The 17,925-nt window shown below is 31.6% G+C and overlaps 3 protein-coding genes across 4 annotated transcripts; 1 reads left to right on the top strand and 2 right to left on the bottom strand.

Moving 5' to 3' along the window:
- Window positions 1-1,215: 1,215 nt before the first annotated feature.
- LOC8283978 lies at window positions 1,216-4,213 on the bottom strand. 2 transcript variants are annotated; one of them, XR_007217650.1, is made up of 5 exons: window positions 3,855-4,213; window positions 3,646-3,756; window positions 2,589-2,704; window positions 2,394-2,462; window positions 1,594-1,679 (listed from the first exon to the last, which is right to left on the bottom strand). XR_007217650.1 is itself a non-coding variant. In XM_002519416.4 (4 exons), exons 1-4 carry the CDS (start codon window positions 4,011-4,013, stop codon window positions 1,629-1,631), a joined length of 390 nt encoding a protein of 129 aa, XP_002519462.1. In that variant the 5' UTR covers window positions 4,014-4,199; the 3' UTR covers window positions 1,216-1,628. The 2 variants fall into 2 exon arrangements, 1 of the variants encoding a protein (XP_002519462.1); XM_002519416.4 differs by lacking the exon at window positions 2,589-2,704 and having other exon boundaries at window positions 1,216-1,679; window positions 3,855-4,199.
- A 937-nt stretch (window positions 4,214-5,150) lies between these two features.
- Window positions 5,151-9,130, bottom strand: LOC8283979 (serine/threonine protein phosphatase 2A 57 kDa regulatory subunit B' beta isoform). Its single transcript, XM_002519417.4, has 2 exons — window positions 7,534-9,130; window positions 5,151-5,740 (listed from the first exon to the last, which is right to left on the bottom strand). Exons 1-2 carry the CDS (start codon window positions 8,692-8,694, stop codon window positions 5,417-5,419), a joined length of 1,485 nt encoding a protein of 494 aa, XP_002519463.1. The 5' UTR covers window positions 8,695-9,130; the 3' UTR covers window positions 5,151-5,416.
- Window positions 9,131-13,528: 4,398 nt separating this feature from the next.
- Window positions 13,529-16,032, top strand: LOC8283980. The gene has a single exon (XM_002519418.3). It carries the CDS (start codon window positions 14,138-14,140, stop codon window positions 15,881-15,883), a length of 1,746 nt encoding a protein of 581 aa, XP_002519464.1. The 5' UTR covers window positions 13,529-14,137; the 3' UTR covers window positions 15,884-16,032.
- Window positions 16,033-17,925: the final 1,893 nt, after the last annotated feature.

The following is a 17,925-nucleotide window of genomic DNA, read 5'->3' as shown; positions in this document are numbered from 1 at the left end:
TAATCCTTTATAATATGACAAGTGATATTAGCTTTTTGTCTCAACCTATTAGAACAATAGTATTTTATTTGATATAATTTCAAAAGATGAGCTGAAGATAGGAGTGTTAATCCTTAAAGAAATGGAGAAGGACTAAGAAAAGTATTTTGGAAGGTAGTAGGAAACCAAAATTTGAATCTCTATCCAGATCTTCTATTAGCATTTCATTAGATTTAAAATAAAGCATGTCCAGGATCTGTAATGTATAATGCATGCAAAATTTGGTATGAAGTAAGCTATGGCAGCTTCATTGCTATATTCACTTCCAGCAGGGTTTCTTCTGTGAATGAATTTTCTTTTTCTTTTTTCTTTTTTGCTTTTATCAAGCATTTGCCCTAGTCAAATGGTACACAAAATTACCAATATTTGTCACATTCTTTACCCATTTGTGACATATTATACAATTATATATTATCCCTTAATATTTTAAGATTAAAAAGTTATTTTGTAGAGAAATATTATATGTTATATTATGTGGACAAAATTGTAAAGAAATATTTAGCATATAGGCTCAAACAAGAAATATTTGTATGGTATTAAGTTAGAACCATGTCATAAGAATTAATAAGATAAATTTGGGTTCTTAGGAATGCAATCTGACAGTATATTGGAATGCTCATTGCTTCAACAGTATGCAAAGCATACCAAGTAAAATTTACAAGTTTTAGAGACAGTGACTGCCACTGATGTTTCGTTATTACATAAAATTACGAGATAACTTTAAATATTTTGATTTTTAATGTAATTTTATAAATCTCTCAATTTATATTTTATAATATTTAAATACTTTTTTATACATTTAATATGTCTATATATATATATATTATCTGTATTTATTTTATTATTATTATTAAAATGTAAAATTTAAACGTTTATTAGATTAAATTTAAAATTAAAATAAATAATAATCAAGATGTTTAAATATATATTTTCCACCAAGATTAAAAACGGATATAATGATAAAATCATATATTTACAAAATTCTAGCATTCATAAGAGAATCTTGGTCTTTGCGCTAAACGCCAAGAACTACAAGGCTTTGGGCCCTCAAATTCCACTTTGCAGAGGACTGATTCTGGGAGTTGGACATAGGACACGATGCTAAATAAGAAAAGCACACAGATAGAAAAACTAATTCTTGCAACCTGAATTCAAGTTTAAACAAATTCTGAGCCCTGTAAACAAACAAGTGGAGAGAGTTTATTTTAGATCAAAATTAAGATGAACATATGAATGGTTGAGTGATTCCACATATCACCAATGGTTTGGATACCCTTCAACAGATGGTTTAAAAATGGTATTCCATTCAACCATGTCCATTACACATGGAAAATTCCACATAACAGTGTTAAAAAAGAAAGAGAACAGCAAGAATTGTAGAACCAGAAGTCTATAGAAGGAGCAAAATCTTCTCGTTTTCAACATCGACGTTGACTCTTCCACCTCCCAAACCTGAACTTATTATCATATCTAAAAATGGGAATAAGAAACTGTTATACCATGAGATTTTATCTACAATCACTCTGCTTTTCCAGGCTTATCCTCTCCACAATCCAAAAAATAACTTCCCGCAACAGAACACCAAGTCACTAGCGATCTATAAATGATTTGTTCATGAGGTTGACTGCATTGTCCATGAACTGCAGAGAAGAGCATATAGATCATTACTCAGGAGAAAAATAAAAACATGGATCTCAATGCTCTATAGTTCTATCTTTATGCGTCTACTCTGGAATAATTACTTGATACAATAGAATGCAAATGAACAACAAATCACACAAATCAAAGACTTGAGACCGCAGAGAAAGAGTGAGATCCATTTATGTTTCCTCATATTTGCTTCTTAATTGCACTTAAAAAAGAAATTCTCAGCTACTCAGTCTGGAAATATTTGCTATGCACTCCAGAAGATGTGACTTTTAGCTTCAAGAAACTTTGCTGTGGAATTGAAAAACAATTATCTACCTCCTTTCAATCAAAACAGCAACACGCAGGATTTGGATTCCATGTAATAATTGTCTAAGCCACATGCAAGAAGCATTAGTATCTCATGCATATGGGGATAACATATCAGAAACCGTTTTGCCAATATCAAAAAACATTAGTATCAAATTTCTGTAAGTTCTGTAGACACCAAAAAGAGAAATAGAACTTTCTGACAGTCCAAAATCGTCCCCATGTAACAGACTAAGCGCTTAAACTGGTATTGCAGATGAGCTGCCAATCTGTGGGATCTGACAATATTATTATCATAGCATCTATAGATTGTATGATTTTATGACTATAAATACACAACGCTTCACCAATCTAAAGCATAATTACTAAATCGAAGTATTACTATGTAATTAGCTTACCTTTCCAAGCAGCTTAAGTTCTCGTCCAACTGGCTCCATAAATTTTAGGTCAACATCTATAGGCCACACCTGTCCCATGTTAAAAAAAGGAAAATGATCAATAAGGAAAATAATAAAACTAAAAGCAAAGGTACTGCAACACTCCCCCCCAAAAAAGACAAAAACTGAGTTTAATAGTGTTTTAAGCAAGATTACAGAATATTGCACGCATAAAGGCAGTTATTGCCCTTATGGAGATAACTAGAAGATGAAGAATATTTCAGAGAAATCATCTGGTGATGCCACATCAATGCCTGCTGGCTCCAAAAGTCCTAGAAAATTAGCAGAATTGCCATGAGCAGCAGCCTAAAATGCTTTAAGATTCTATGGCCTTGTTTGGGATAAATAATGTGCAAGAGTTCAACCCAATTGAACTTTTCCAGAATACGTAAACAATGGCATAAATTCATTTGTCTTAAAATGCCTTGTTTCTCCTAAGTTGAAAGAATTGAATTCTAGCAACAACAAATTCTAAACATGAAATTTGACAAACCAAAATTCAACTGAATTGAACTCTAAATACTTTTAGAACTTGCGAGCAAAGGGATTAGGCAATTCATGCAAGAAATAACATTCTACTATAATCAACAAACTGACAAAAGTTTTGGTAAATATCCTTTTATTGTAACAGAACTTAAAGGAACATATACATACTCTAAATCATCAGTCCAGTGCAAACCCCCTTCAAAATTATCCTTAAAAAGCCAAAAGCAACTTGTAATAGGTGTTGCTTGTGGTGCAGTAAGGTGGTATATAAATCTCTGGTTTCATGCCCTTAACTTTATGCAATAAGGACCCAACTGCTAAATGTATTGATATGCCAGAGGTCTATTCTCTACTCTCAATCACAGAAACATAGGATTCCCTACAAGTTGTTTTTTTTTTTTTTGCATATTATAGAACACAATGAAATAAAATCTTTTCAGTTCAATTTCATTATGTTGTACTAACACGAAACTGAGATGCAATTCTGTAGAATTTCCAGTCCTCCCTCATTAAAGCTGAAGTTGACATATGACCACTACAAATAACAACTAGTTCATATCTATTTGAATAAAAATATTGCCTTAAGAAGATGAAGCAGTAAAGATTTGAACACGGAACAGTTGAACATTAAAGAAGAAATTCTGATGCGAAGTTATAATCAAATTAATGACGTTTCAACTAAAATAAAAATCTAAGCAACAAATTTGAAGTTAAGACAAAATAGGACCTTAACGCCAAGTAATCGAAGAGGTGTAATTTGGCCGGGGACAATACAATCACCGCCGGCAGATTCCACAATGGCTTCGGTAGCTAATCCACTTCCGATTGGATTTGGATGCTGAAGAAAGAAAAAGAGAACCCGGCAAGGGAGTTAAAATACGCAGAGTTTTGAGGTATACAAAAAGAGCAAAAAAGAGAAGAGAAAAACAGAGATACCTTCATAACGGATAAGGCATAATTGGAATAAGGAGTATTAGGGACGCGGAGAATAGGAGAGTGATGAATTTTAGGTAAAGGTTTTGAAGAAGATGCTCTCCATGGTACATCTTTTTGAAGCGTAGCAGCTCCTCCTCCTCCTCCTTTCTTAGACGACATTTCTTTCTTCTTCTTCTTCTTCTTCTTCTTCTTCGGCTGCTGCTGCTATATAAGATAATATTGATGATAGAAAGTAGATATATTCAAGAAATAGATAAACACAGGAAGCAACGAATGGAGAGCGCAAAGCATACACAAACTGCCAATTTTTATTTTCAGATTTTCTGTTTGACCTTACCGACCTTTTCCTTTCCTTTTTCTTTTGATTATTATTTTTGGACAGAACTGTTTTTATTATTGTTTTCAATTTCATGCGGATAATAATAATAATAACATTACATCAACACAGCTAAAACAGACATTTAATATTGAAGATATTGTACTCTATCGATGCATTAAAAAATATCAAAAATATTGATTTATTAAATTTATAATACATTTATTAATATTAACTTAAAATCAACAGGTTATTAGATTAAAAAAATTATTTTAAGAGATTATATTTAATAAATAATTATAAAAGTAAATAAATATGCGTATACTTTGAAAATCTTTTTAATATTCTCATATACTAATAATAAGAAAACTAATTATATTTGCTTGTATTCTACCTCAAATATTTACTTTGACAATTATTAACTACAGAATATCCCTTTGATAATTGATAATTACAAATACTAATATTAAAATTTATTAATTATTGAGTAATTCTGTAATAAAATTATTATTTATACAATATAGAATGAGGTTAGGTATGTATTAATTAATAAAATAATTATAATAATAAAAAAGAAAAAGAAATCCTTGATTAGATTAGATATAAATGATAATGTTAAGCGTTTGAGATAAATTATAATGAAGTTCAAGTTTTGGGCCTCTGAATTGTTGAAGGTAAATCCTATGGATCTTTGTAAGTTAGTACCAAAATAGAAATATACATTTTTGCAACAAGAGATTGGTATCCTTTTGCAGTTAGAATTAGAATCAGGGAAATAAATAAATACAGAACGGACTCAAATAAATTAATAATTCTTGTTTACTTTCAATCATGCTATTTCTAGGCCCTATAATTTCCAGTTATTTACCCAAAAGAATATAACAAATAATTTCATTTCCGTACAAACAGACCAAATTAGATGAATCTGTATCATGTTGGTAATGTGTTAGGAAAAAAGAAAGAAAGAATGGGAAGAGATATCCACAAATCATTCTGCAGCATATTACTAACCAATTCAATACATTATAAATTACATTTATGGCTGCTATCTCTGATTGATATCTTTAGGGATTGGATTGAGATCAAAAAAATAAAAGAAAACAAAAAGGTAACAGGAAAAAAGAAAAAAAAATTTATATATATTGCAAAAGAATAGCACCAAAATGAGGAGGAGCATTTTTCCTTGGCATTGTCTCCCGCCCCCGTCACATTTTCTATGGTGAACCATACAACCCTGAGAAGTCAGTTAAACAGTTACCATATCCTCTCCCCCTCTCTGTGCTGCCACATCGGCCAGTCTCTTCCATGTCATTTCACGCTGCTCTTCCATCTCTTTGGCCCTAGATTCTTTCTCTGTATACTGCCTCTGGCACTCTTCGAATAACTCCATATCCATTTCCAAGAACATTTTGCGAACGTTCACAGTCAGTCCATGAACTGCCTGGTTCCAATGAGTTTGGATGTTCTTCTCCAATGCCTCAAAAATAATCGGTAATATCACGCTTCGATTCTGCGCAATCAAGCTCACAATGTGCTCATTGTTCCATAAAAACAGGGCGCGTTCTGCAACCTGTAACACAACTTTGCCTAAGCAAAATTCCAAAGCCAAGAAAAAAAAGTACATGCCATTTCATTGCGGAGGCTACAAAACCATGATAAATAAGTTGATTCTATAGCTGATCAGATTTCTCCAAAGATTCACATAAAAAGGCATGATCCTCCCCTAGGAAAATGCAAAACATCACTTAATGCCTATTGTATGACATGGCATCATACACTAGTTTAAACATCAAATGCTTCAGCATGGCACATTTTCTTGATTGTATATTGAAAAAGCTAGTTTTACTTTTACAGGGAAACAGACTCTGAGCAAAACCTGGATTCTAAAATAAAGTAAACTTCAGCCAAACAAAGAAGCAAAAGCAAATCTCCTGAGCTAATAATAAGAACATGGTGGCTTTCCTAATATTAATTGTGAACTTGCCATTTGTACTGGTGGAACAAAAATCAGATGCTAATCTCGGATATTGTCACTATACGGTGGCTTAACCTTTGGGAATACAGGGGACAAAAAGAATGTTAAACATGCAGCCAAACCATGATCGAATAGCAGCAGCAGACCCACAGGAAATACGCAGAAATACATCTGTATCTTCATAGATGAGAGTAGGATGATTAGATGTTCTAAAAGGCAAAGAAAGAATAAATGAAACAAAAGATAAGTGCTTATGTAATCTCAAGTGCTCATGGCAAAGGTAGGATATTTGAGAACAAGATAATACTGAAGAATAATAATAGGAAAAAATTAGCAGCAAACAATTTAAAATAATTAGATAAGCAAAATGGTAAACAGTTTCTGAATCCAACCCCATGTGGATGCAAAAGGCATTCGTGGGTTTAGATCTAAGATACAATGTGCAGACAGATTAAATAGATGATAGACAATGTGTGGTTGGTAAACAAGGATCGGTTAAAATAGAATCCATGTGTACCATGCTCAAGAGAAAATCTTTTAGAAACATGCAGAAGCCAAAAACAATAGGCAAGTTATAAGGACAATGAGCAATCAGCTGCAAGCAGCCAAAAGTCTATAAATATGCCAATTCGGTGCCAGTGGAAAACAAAATAATAAATTAACCATCAGGACATGTTAATAATTAAATGACACGAGAGCAAATAAACTCTCTTGATCCATTAGGTGGTCAGTAACCCACAAATTATGTTTGGCCATGTGAACAGTTTAGGATCATTCTATCCCTGTGTTTGGGATAGTGAGACTAATTAGTGAAGAAACAAAACCACTTATGACTAAAAGAAACCCATGCAAAGAAGACAAATACCATTTAAAAGAATTTAAGCAGGATACTTATGTAAGAAATAATATGTAATAAATTTTTTGTTTCACCTCTTAACGAGAATGTCAGCCAAGTATTGCGCTATCAAAAATAAGAAAACAAGAATGAAGTACTAAATCCATTTGATACTAAGAAGTTGAATGCAACAGAGACAGATTGTGATGAAATTGTAAAGAATGTGAATTCACTATGCATCAGCAGTAATCAGCAGTTACAGAGAAACGTAACACATACAAGGCATGAACCAAAAAGTGGAAACATGTGACATGAACAAAGGAATAAATAATTAGAAAGTAATACAAAAACCGGTCATACAATGTCGAAACTATCAACAACCATTTATCTCAAAAGACCATTAAATTGCGATCTTAGTAACAAATTCACATATCGCATCCTCTGATTACCAAGACTACACAAATGCATCTCATGGCACCCTTTCTACGTAGCATGCAAAATTATGTTATTAAAGCACTGCTGTAGTTTAAATAAAGGGGTAACATTCAAAAACCTGAAAATGGGAGCTAGTGAGGCAGCGAGCAATCTGTCTAAAAAGAGGCACCATGCAGCGCTGAAACTCTGCAGACTGTGTTGCCTCCAGCACTTCTTCAAGTTCTCCAAGAAAGAGAACTTCTTTCTGACAATTGGTCAAAGGCCAATACTTCAGCAAACCACGAATAACTGTATCTGCGAGCTTGTAATCCTTTTCAACAAATTGGACAATACAATAAGATAGCTGCTGATGATACACAGTAATTGGTTTCGGTTTATGCAGTGGTATAAGTGCCCTTACAAGAAACAGCTTATGCTCCTCCTTCATTGGCAGCGCAAAACCATTTATTATACTTCCTAGAATCTCCAATAATTCCCCTATTCCACTGTGCCTCTCAGTCTCATATATAAACCGATAAAATATATTATTAATTGCCTTCCTAATAAATGGGCGGTGCACCATGAACTTCCCATAAATCCTATGAAGAATAGTCTTCAAATACTCCCTCTCTCTAGGGTCTTCAGAATCAAACAAATCTAGCAGTTTCAACACAAAAGAATGATCAATATACCTCTTTGCAACCTTTGTGTCCGTATCTGAAGAAACAACGTATCTTAAAAGTAATTCATAAACAAGCTGCAAATGAGGCCAAGAAGGTTCCAAATAAGGCTCTTCCTCTTCAGGATCTGTAGCTTCTTGTCCAGTATTCTCATGAGAAGCTGGAGGCAAGCACCGGAAAATATTCACGGAAACCATTCTAATCATTTCCTCCTGACAAGCTTCCGTGATCTTTCCAGAGCCGGATTGAATAAAATCCACCAATTCCAACAGCGTTTGTCTTTTAATTTCCTTTTCACGAACCGATTTGAGCGTATCACTAAAATCTAATTGAAAGCAACAAACCTGAAGCTTCCTCAAGAACAAGTTTTGCCTTTCCGAAACCGGAACATCCCTGAACAAAGGAAGCGGCTCCACCGATTGCATTGGTGGAGGAGCCACAACTGCCGTTCCCGTATTAGAACTTACCGGAACAGCAGCAGTCCGGGAAGCATGATTGACCACCACATTTGATGTGGGACCCGACCCGGTATTTCGATTACCGGGTGGACCAAACCCGAAATCATTACCTTCAGACTTCGAGGGCTTTTTATGCCCTCCTTTCATAATTTTCTTCAACATTTCTAACTGCAAAAAATAATAAACAAACCCTAACCCTAATATAAATTATCAGCACTTTCTTCTTCAGCTAAAGAATAACTAGAATCGAATCGGACGGTGATTCGTGCGGTGATGGAGATGGTGATCGGTGGAGTTACAATGGATCGGCATGCATGGGAATATAATAACCACCGTAAAAAGCGGATCAATCAAGCCATAACAAATTAAATGGATCTAATAACATAAGAATTGGAACTGAACTTTGCTAATTTGCGAACCGAACAGCAAAAGAATCTAACCTTACGAGAATCAAGATAACGGCTCATTTGCAAACCGATCGACGGAAAGTTAGCCAGGTAATCGGACGGTGGAGATTAATGTAGAGACACAGAGAGGAAAAGAAACAAAATGTTAGAGAGAGAGACATGTTTTTAGAGAAAGAAAAAAGGAGATAAATTTTTTAAGCTAGGGAGAGAGAGAGAGAGAGAGGGACAATTAAGGAAATTAAATAAAAATTTGTAAAGTAATGATTAGTTATATGATTTAACAAGCTTATTATTTTTTCTAATAAACTGTTTTTAATTTTATTTTAAGGGATTGTCTTATCTTGTTTTAATAAGTTTAATTTCTCTTTTATATTTTTCAAATAAAAAGATAATTCCTATTGTTTAGCCAATTAAGAGTATTCATTTTAATTTGCCTGATTATATTTGCTTTTTTATTAGTCAAAGCATAATTATACTACACACAACTACATGAAAATATTTATATTATATGATATAAACATACTGTCTACAATATATTATACATTTAATTTGCAAATGAAAAATAATTAGGTGAAATGCATACTCTAAAGGGTCTCTTTATTTGTAGAAAGTTTTCTTTTAATTTTTTTAAAAAATAAATTATATTTTTTGAGAAAATTTATAAGACATGTTTATTTTAAAGAAAATTTTATTTTTTATTTTAGTAATGTTTTAAATATAAAAGGTAAACTTGAAATAAATTATTTTTATAAAAAATAAATGACATTTTATATAAAAGAAATACTGGAAAAACATGTTAAAATTATTTTTCAATATTTTTTAAAATATGACAAACTATTTTCTATTTTTACTTTTAAAAAATAACATAAATAAGCACAAAGTTTTATTTTCTGTTTTTATTTAAAAAAATTTTAAAAAACTAACATAATTCTCTATAAGTAAACAACCTCTAAATATTTTAATTCTATCTTATTGGTATAAATTTTATTTTATTTTATTTTATTATTTTAATTAATAACTTCAAAGACTATTGAATTCTTATTTAAAATAAAATAAAAAATACAAATATAATAAAATAAACAAAAATCTCATAAAATATATATTAAAAATTCTTAATTCAACTAAAATCAACACAATAAGAAAATATTATTATCTAATTATAACCAATAATGTTAGGCAAATAAATTAGTTTTTTTCTTTGTGAGAAAGGCAAATAAATTTGTATAATATTATCAATAATCTTTTTTTTTCTTTTGCAAAAGACATTATTATAATCTTAAAAATATAGAAGAAGACACAATGGGGCATGAAAGTGTCAACTAATAACAATGCTTGTAGGCATATCTTGACTTTTGAAACTATAGCCATTAATTCTAACTAATCAGTCAATGACCTCAAGATTACATTGTGAATATAAATAGAAAATTAGATATAATTACATAAATATAATAAAGACAAATTTTATTTTAATTTGTTTTAATAAAAAATAAATCTCCGTTGCTTTAAAATTACTCAAAATTTTAGTGGTCAGAGATAATATTAATTTATCTTTATCTAAGAATATGATATAAATAATGCCTCCAAAGGCTTACTCTCATATAAGTCTATTTTTTTCATTTAGGTAAGTTTTTAAGTGAATTATTTATTTATTTATAATTTAAAAAATATATATAAATAATAAATATATGAATATGCATATAATAAATTGTGAAACTTTAAGTATTTAATTTAAATTTCTTTTAGATTTTTCTTTTATTAAATGGCTAACAAGTCGTGGACTATGTAATAAGAGTAGTCGTTCTATTTTATTCTCGTCAAAACGATCGAATACTCACCTAATACTAAAGAGACAGCTTAAACTCTAAAACATTTTACTCTCAAGACCGCTCAATGGTTTTTTTAGATTCTCTTTCTTTATATACAAACAAAAATAGATATAATACAAAAACTTGAGATTTGTTATTATGAGAAAGTTCATGTTGTTCCAATTTTCATGGAATTTAGATATGGTTTTTTTTCCTTTTTAATTTCTGTTTTATTTGGATTTTTAAGAATTTAATTGAAACACTATTCTTTTTTTTTTTTCCATATGGAGACGCTAATATATAAAATTTAGACCAATAATAAAACATAGATCAAAATATAGGATTATGTTGGATCCATATATGAAATTAGGCACCACTTACTCATTTTAAACATAATAAATTATGTGAAAAATATATATGGAAAGAAATTGGCAGAATTATCAACTTACTAATGCTGATGAAAATGAAAACAATATGTGAAAATATAAAAGTGGATTATAATAAATAGATATATACCAAAGTCATTATCAAGATTCATAAGGTTAAATCATATAATGGGTGGTGGGGTCTTTAATTATTTAATTTCTTCTTTATTCTTCTTTCATTGAGTGACTTTCCTTAATAAAAGTATTCCAAAATTCTGGATAATGGTTACTTTCAACTTCATTATGACATTAATATGGCAAGTCTTAAAAGGGTATTTGGCTGTGACCTTAATTATTCTGCACCACTTGAACTATGACATTTGCATTTAATTCTAGTTTGAGCTGCAAATTGAATTTTTGATAGATAAGTTATTTATATTTAGATAAGAATAAAAAAAAAGAAATTAATGAGCAGAAAAATAAAATAAATAATTTTTTTTCCTAATTCATTTCTTAGCTGTAGAGCCTACTTTAGATCCTTGAGCTAGATTTTAAGTATTTTTATATAATATTTAAAAGGCTAGATTTTATTTTAAGGTTTATGAAATTTATTAAATTGCATTAGCGGATCTCTTATTAAAAAATGAACATTAATCTATTCTAACTCTTTCAATGTGTAGACTTGACTTGAGTTTCCGTGTGGACCTGACCTGACCCTTTCTTTAAAAGAAATTTACTTTTTTATATTTGAGATTTTACTGTTCTGAACTTGAGTAAGCCACTGTAACTCTGTTAGTTCTATTTTGATTGTACAAGGATGTAGCGTTTTTACCAAACAACTATTCTACTTGTAAATAAAAGTAAAATCTAAATAAGTTGCTGTTCTACTTATAAATAAAAAATGATTTAATTACTAATTATATTTTAAATTATATATTTTATAATAATTTTATTTAATTATTTTAAAATTTTAAAATAAATATATATATTTTAATTTATTTTCAAAGATACTTGTTGGTAATAATTTTTAAAATGAAAAAAATAACGTGAAAAGTCAATTATGCTTATTAATATAAAAATTACTGAATTAATAAAATATTTATTGTATTTAGATGTAAGATATATGAAATAATGCACATATATGAAATTTTTAATAATCATATTATTAAGTGTAGGATAAACTATTTGTGCTTATTCATAATTATTATTATTTTATCAAGCACAATCGATTTTTCTGCATTATTTTTTTATTGTGAAATTTTAAAATTGTTATTAGAAAGTATTTCTAAAAATAAATTAAAAAATATATTTATTTTAAAATTTTAAAATAATTAAATAAAATTATTAAAAAGTGTAAAATTCAGGATTTAATTTATAATTAAGCATAAAAAATCCTAAGCAATTTGGAAGAAATTAGTTTTGATGATATTGAAATTAAAAAAGGAAAGCTGCCTAAGTTGATTTTTCTAAAGCTTTTGGAAATATTCCATGCATTTGGGGGGGCAATACATAAACAATGGATCTGCACTCAAGTCCATTAGTTGGGGAAGAGGGGCAATTTATACCCTTGATAAGTTAGGAAAATACATTATTAAGCTCTTGAAGTTTTTAATTTTATTTTATTAAGCTCTTTAATTTTGATTTTATTTCATTTAGTTTTTATATTTTTCTTTTTGGTCTGATTAACAATTATTAAATTTTTTAAGGAAAGTAATTAGTTTCATGCTAATATTAGTTTATCATTCTAATATTTGATCTCTTTTTGTTTCTTATACTTATTCCTACTTTATATAGATTTTTAGCTTCCAAATGATAGACAATTATTCTTTTCCTCTATTATTTGGAGGAGAAGTATCATAATTTGGTGCTCACTTCAATGCCTCAGCTTCAGTACATTTGAAAAGAAAATTATGGCCAATTTGGCGGAGCTGTGCATATATTCCAAGAATACAGAACACAGTTATTGAAAAAAAAGCTTCATTTGTTAGATTTAATAGGCAGGCTGTGAATGTTTCATGGGATGGCTACTTGGTTCTATTTTATACTATTCCCCTGTATGATCAAGTTATTTTCCAGAAGGCAATGATCGTTGCTTGGATAATTATAGCAAATCTCTGGGGCATGTTCCATGTTTATGTGAAATTTCAACAGATAATGCTTCAACTAAATCCTGTTACAAGTGTCCCCTTTTGTTGTAAGCATCTCTTTGTCAAGGTAAGCAATTAATGATGATCCTAATTTCAGGACTTGAAAAAAAGTTACTGCTTCTGTTTACATTATTAATTTTGTTTCTTCGAGTAGGTGAGATTATACGTATGACTCTAGCTATGGTACAACCATATACACTGTTATGGGCTCGAAAAACTTCTGCAAAAAAAGGTGATATGTTACGGGAAATTAACAGAGGAATCAGAGGCTTCAGAGAAGTAAAATAGATATGATAGCTTCTGCTTAGGTTGCCTTAAAGATGTGCAAGTATAGATGTAATGCTGATAACATTAAGCGCATGGCTATTTGCACACTGTTAGTATTTGGGATGAAATGAGTGGAGGACATTTGTTGGATATGTCAATTGGGTCTATGCATAAATGAGACGTTGGATTAGAGTGCAATTTTTGTGTCGTTTCTATGTCCATCAACACTTTGTTTTGCTATGGACCTGGTCCTTCATATTCAAGTAGTGGCAACAAAAGTATCGACATCCACATTAGAATTCAAGTAGCACATTGGGAATTCTTAAATACACTAGCTGTATACACCAGAAGAAATACAAAAAAAAAAAAACTTGCCATATTGTTCTGTCAGTTTCCAGCATTATATAATTGCACTCCATAACGTCGCATGTGCTCATCTTTTCCTCCTTATTGGGTTTCTTCACTTTTTCCAAGAGGCACTACTAGTCAACTTAGAAGTCCTTGTTAAGATCCTTATTTCAAAACCTGACTTGATTAACTCCAAAATCTCCTTATATGCATGTGGCACTTGCATAAGGATTTTAACAACAGCTCTAGAGTTATAGCAAGATAAAATGGTGGTGGCTGATTTATTCGGTGCTGATGGAGGTGGTTGGAGAGAGATGAAAGGTTTTGTCCTTACAGTGCTTGTTGGCCGGTGGTTCATGGTCTTCTCGTCACTCTTGATTATGGCCATGGCTGGTACAGGTTACATGTTTGGTATGTATTCTAACGACATCAAAACATCGTTAGGCTATGATCAAACTACTCTCAATTTGCTTAGCTTCTTCAAGGACGTGGGTGGCAATGTTGGGATCTTGTCAGGGCTCATCAATGAAGTCTCCCCACCATGGGTTGTTCTCTCTATAGGTGCAATCATGAATTTCCTTGGCTATTTCATGATTTGGATCTCTGTCACTGGCCGTATTACAAAACCAAAAGTTTGGCAAATGTGTCTTTATATGTATTTGAGTACAAATGCACAAGCATTTTCTAATACTGGAGCTCTAGTCACCTGTGTTAAGAATTTCCCAGAAAGCAGAGGTGGTGTTATTGGCTTGTTAAAGAGCTTTGTTGGTCTGAGTGGTGCAATTATGACGCAATTCTACCATGCTTTCTACGGAGATAACTCCAAGGCTCTCATCTTGCTTCTTGCTTGGTTTCCAGCTTGTGTTTCTTTCGTATTTCTTCGAGTGGTTCGGATAATGAAGATAGTTCGACAAGCCAACGAGAACAAAATCTTCCATAAATTCTTCTATATTTCACTCGGTCTTGCCAGTGTGCTCATGGTTTTAATTATCATACAAAAGAAGTTCAGCTTTACTAGAATCGAGTATGTTGGAAGTGCTTCTGTTGTTGTTGTATTGCTTCTTCTCCCTATAGCTATAGTTGTTAAAGAAGAACATGATCTCCGGAAGAGCAAGAAAGTAGCCTTGAATGGTCCATCTCCACTAGATGTAGTGACTGAAAATCTTCCACCAGTTGAACTAACAAAACTGTCACTAGAGCAATCAACACCGCCAGCCAGAGCTCCAACTGCGGCAGAGAAGCAAGTTTCTTGTGTTACCAGCATTTTCAATCCGCCAGCCAGAGGTGAAGACTACGGCATATTGCAAGCACTTTTCAGTGTGGATATGCTGGTACTGTTTGTGGCAACCGCTTGCGGTATTGGCGGCACGTTGACAGCCATTGATAATTTGGGTCAGATTGGCCAGTCACTCGGGTATCCAGCTCGTAGCACTGCTACCTTTGTGTCACTTGTTAGTATATGGAATTATCTTGGTCGAGCAGTGGCAGGCTTCGCCTCTGAAATCTTGCTAACCAAGTACAAGATCCCTCGTCCTCTCTTGTTCACAATTGTGCTTCTCTTTTCTTGTTTTGGGCATCTTTTAATTGCCTTTGGAGTCCCAAATTCTCTCTATTTCGCATCGGTGATTATCGGTTTCTGCTTTGGTGCACAATTGCCATTGATGTTTGCCATAATATCTGAACTTTTTGGTCTGAAGTACTATTCAACACTGTACAACTTTGGTGCTGTAGCAAGCCCAGTGGGTTCATACGTGCTCAATGTGATAGTAGCAGGCCATTTATACGACAAAGAGGCATTGAAGCAATTAAAAGCTAAAGGGCTTAGAATGGAAGCTGGGCAGGACCTGATATGCTATGGCGTCCAGTGCTACAAACTGTCTTTCCTCATAATAACTGCAGTAACAATTTCTGGTTGCCTTATTTCCCTTGTATTGGTACTGAGGACCAGAAAATTCTACAAAGGCGATATCTACAGGAAATTCAGAGAGGAAGGAGTCGCAGCAGAGAAGTAACATTGATATGTATATAAAAGTATAATCAAGTAGGTGAAAAATTTGTAGTGTCAAATTGTTGTTGGCTTCTACTTTGGTTGCCTTGAAGATGCCATATGTATCTTGATTTAGCCTAGATTTAAAGCAAAGTATTAATATTAATGTCTTTATGAGTTGAAGTGTGCCTTAATGTGAAGAACTTTCAAGACAAATTTTCATTTAACATACGAGAAGTAGTATATGTATATTTGTTAAATCTTTAGGCTCAAATTACGGGATATGATAGCTAGACTTTAGGACAAAGTTTCTTCAAATTAACCTTTTATAATTGCATGAAACAGTGAGCCCATGTTGTGGGAGTATTTGACATTTCGGAGCTTATTAATGTATAAATGTGATGGCACGTATAGCTAGAAGTTATATGGAGTTATTAAATGGCAAAAGAGACATGGTGAAACTATAAAAATGTGGAACCACCACATATATGTATATGCAATACTCTTGTGTCGACTTCCATTGCATCATGATGCCATATACCATATAAAGGAAAATCTCTGTGCATCATTCATCAATCAAAAGGCATCATGGGTCGATCTTATTTTAGCATTTTAGAGTATATATATATATTTGAAGCTTTATTCAAGTCCCAAAGATTTACTCTTGAAAGCCAAGATTTTGAATTATCCATGCTAGTAAATTTTCATCAATGCTATGTTTTCAGGTATATTTTGCTAATTTTTTTTTTATTTTAAAAAATATTTGTGGTAGTGATGAAAAGATATTGATAGAGATGATGATTTGGTTTTGATGGTTTTAATGGATTTATTATAATTAAAAAAAATTAATGCTTACTACTTTTAATTTTTAATTTAAAAATAGAATAAAATTTAATTTAATCATTTAATTTGTTATTCGAGTTCAATTTAGCCTCCAAACTTATTGTTTAAGTTCAATTTGGCTTCTTTCATATTTTTGTTATAGCACATTTATCTAACTTGCTAAATAAGAATTAAATTGAATCTATTTGAAACATTTAAGAGTTAAATAAGGTATAAAAGTGAAGAGAAGGTCAAATTGAGCCTAACAACAAAGTTCAAGAGCCAAACTGAATCTTATTCCATATTTCATCAGATCTGCGTAGTATAAAGTAGGGAAAAGCTACATGGAGGCCCTCCAACTATAGCCTGAGGACCGGTTTAGCTCTTAATGTATTCTTTGTTCCTAATAGGAACTTTTATTTTTAAAACCCGTTCATATAAGCCCTTCTGTCACAAGAGCCACTAACAGACGTTAAAAATGGTAGACGTGAACAAATGGAACCACTTATCTTGTTCCATTATTAGATTTGCAGGATATCCTCCATTGAATTATGGTTCCTAGCTTAACAATTCGATATTTTTGTTAGATTTATTTTCGTCTATCACCATAGATCTCTGTCGAGCGACAAGATGATTGATTGAGAGAGATAAATGAAGGCAAGGGATTGGGAAAGGGAGGAGCTAAGAGACACAGAAAGGTGCTGGGAGTTGGTTGTGAGATTGTAGATCCTGGCTTTTCTTTGACCTGTTGATCTTGGTTTTCAGATTCGGGTGCTTTTGGTTCTTTCTAAAGTTTTATGTTTTGCATTTCTATATTTGAAATCTTCATCTCAAAGTAACATAATGTTTACACTTCTTGAAATCTCTAAGATACTATTAATTATTGAATGGAACTTCTCAAATATACATAAAACGTTCATTTTTTGTAATTCTCACAGTAATAATGATTTGTATAATTAAACAAAATAAATCTAAAATTTAAAATCTTTTATAAGATTTTAAATCGTTTATACTTATCATTTCATTTTTCTAATGTATGATTTTTTTGTTTTTATAATAATCTAATTGTTTAAATTTATCTTAAATTTATATGGAGGTATAATAAAATATCTTTAGTCTACGTTTTGATCCAATTTGGGGATGGCAGCACAGAAGGGGTTCCACTTGTCCATGTCAACAAGTTTTAACGTCTGGTAATGGCTCTTGTAAGAGAAGGGCTTATATGAACGGGTTTTGAAAATAAAA

The sequence above is a fragment of the Ricinus communis genome, chromosome 10 (genome assembly GCF_019578655.1).
Source record: "Ricinus communis isolate WT05 ecotype wild-type chromosome 10, ASM1957865v1, whole genome shotgun sequence".
Taxonomy (NCBI): Eukaryota; Viridiplantae; Streptophyta; class Magnoliopsida; order Malpighiales; family Euphorbiaceae; genus Ricinus; species Ricinus communis.
The sequence above is the reverse complement of the archived record's forward strand: the minus strand, read 5'-3'. Positions and strand labels throughout refer to the sequence as shown.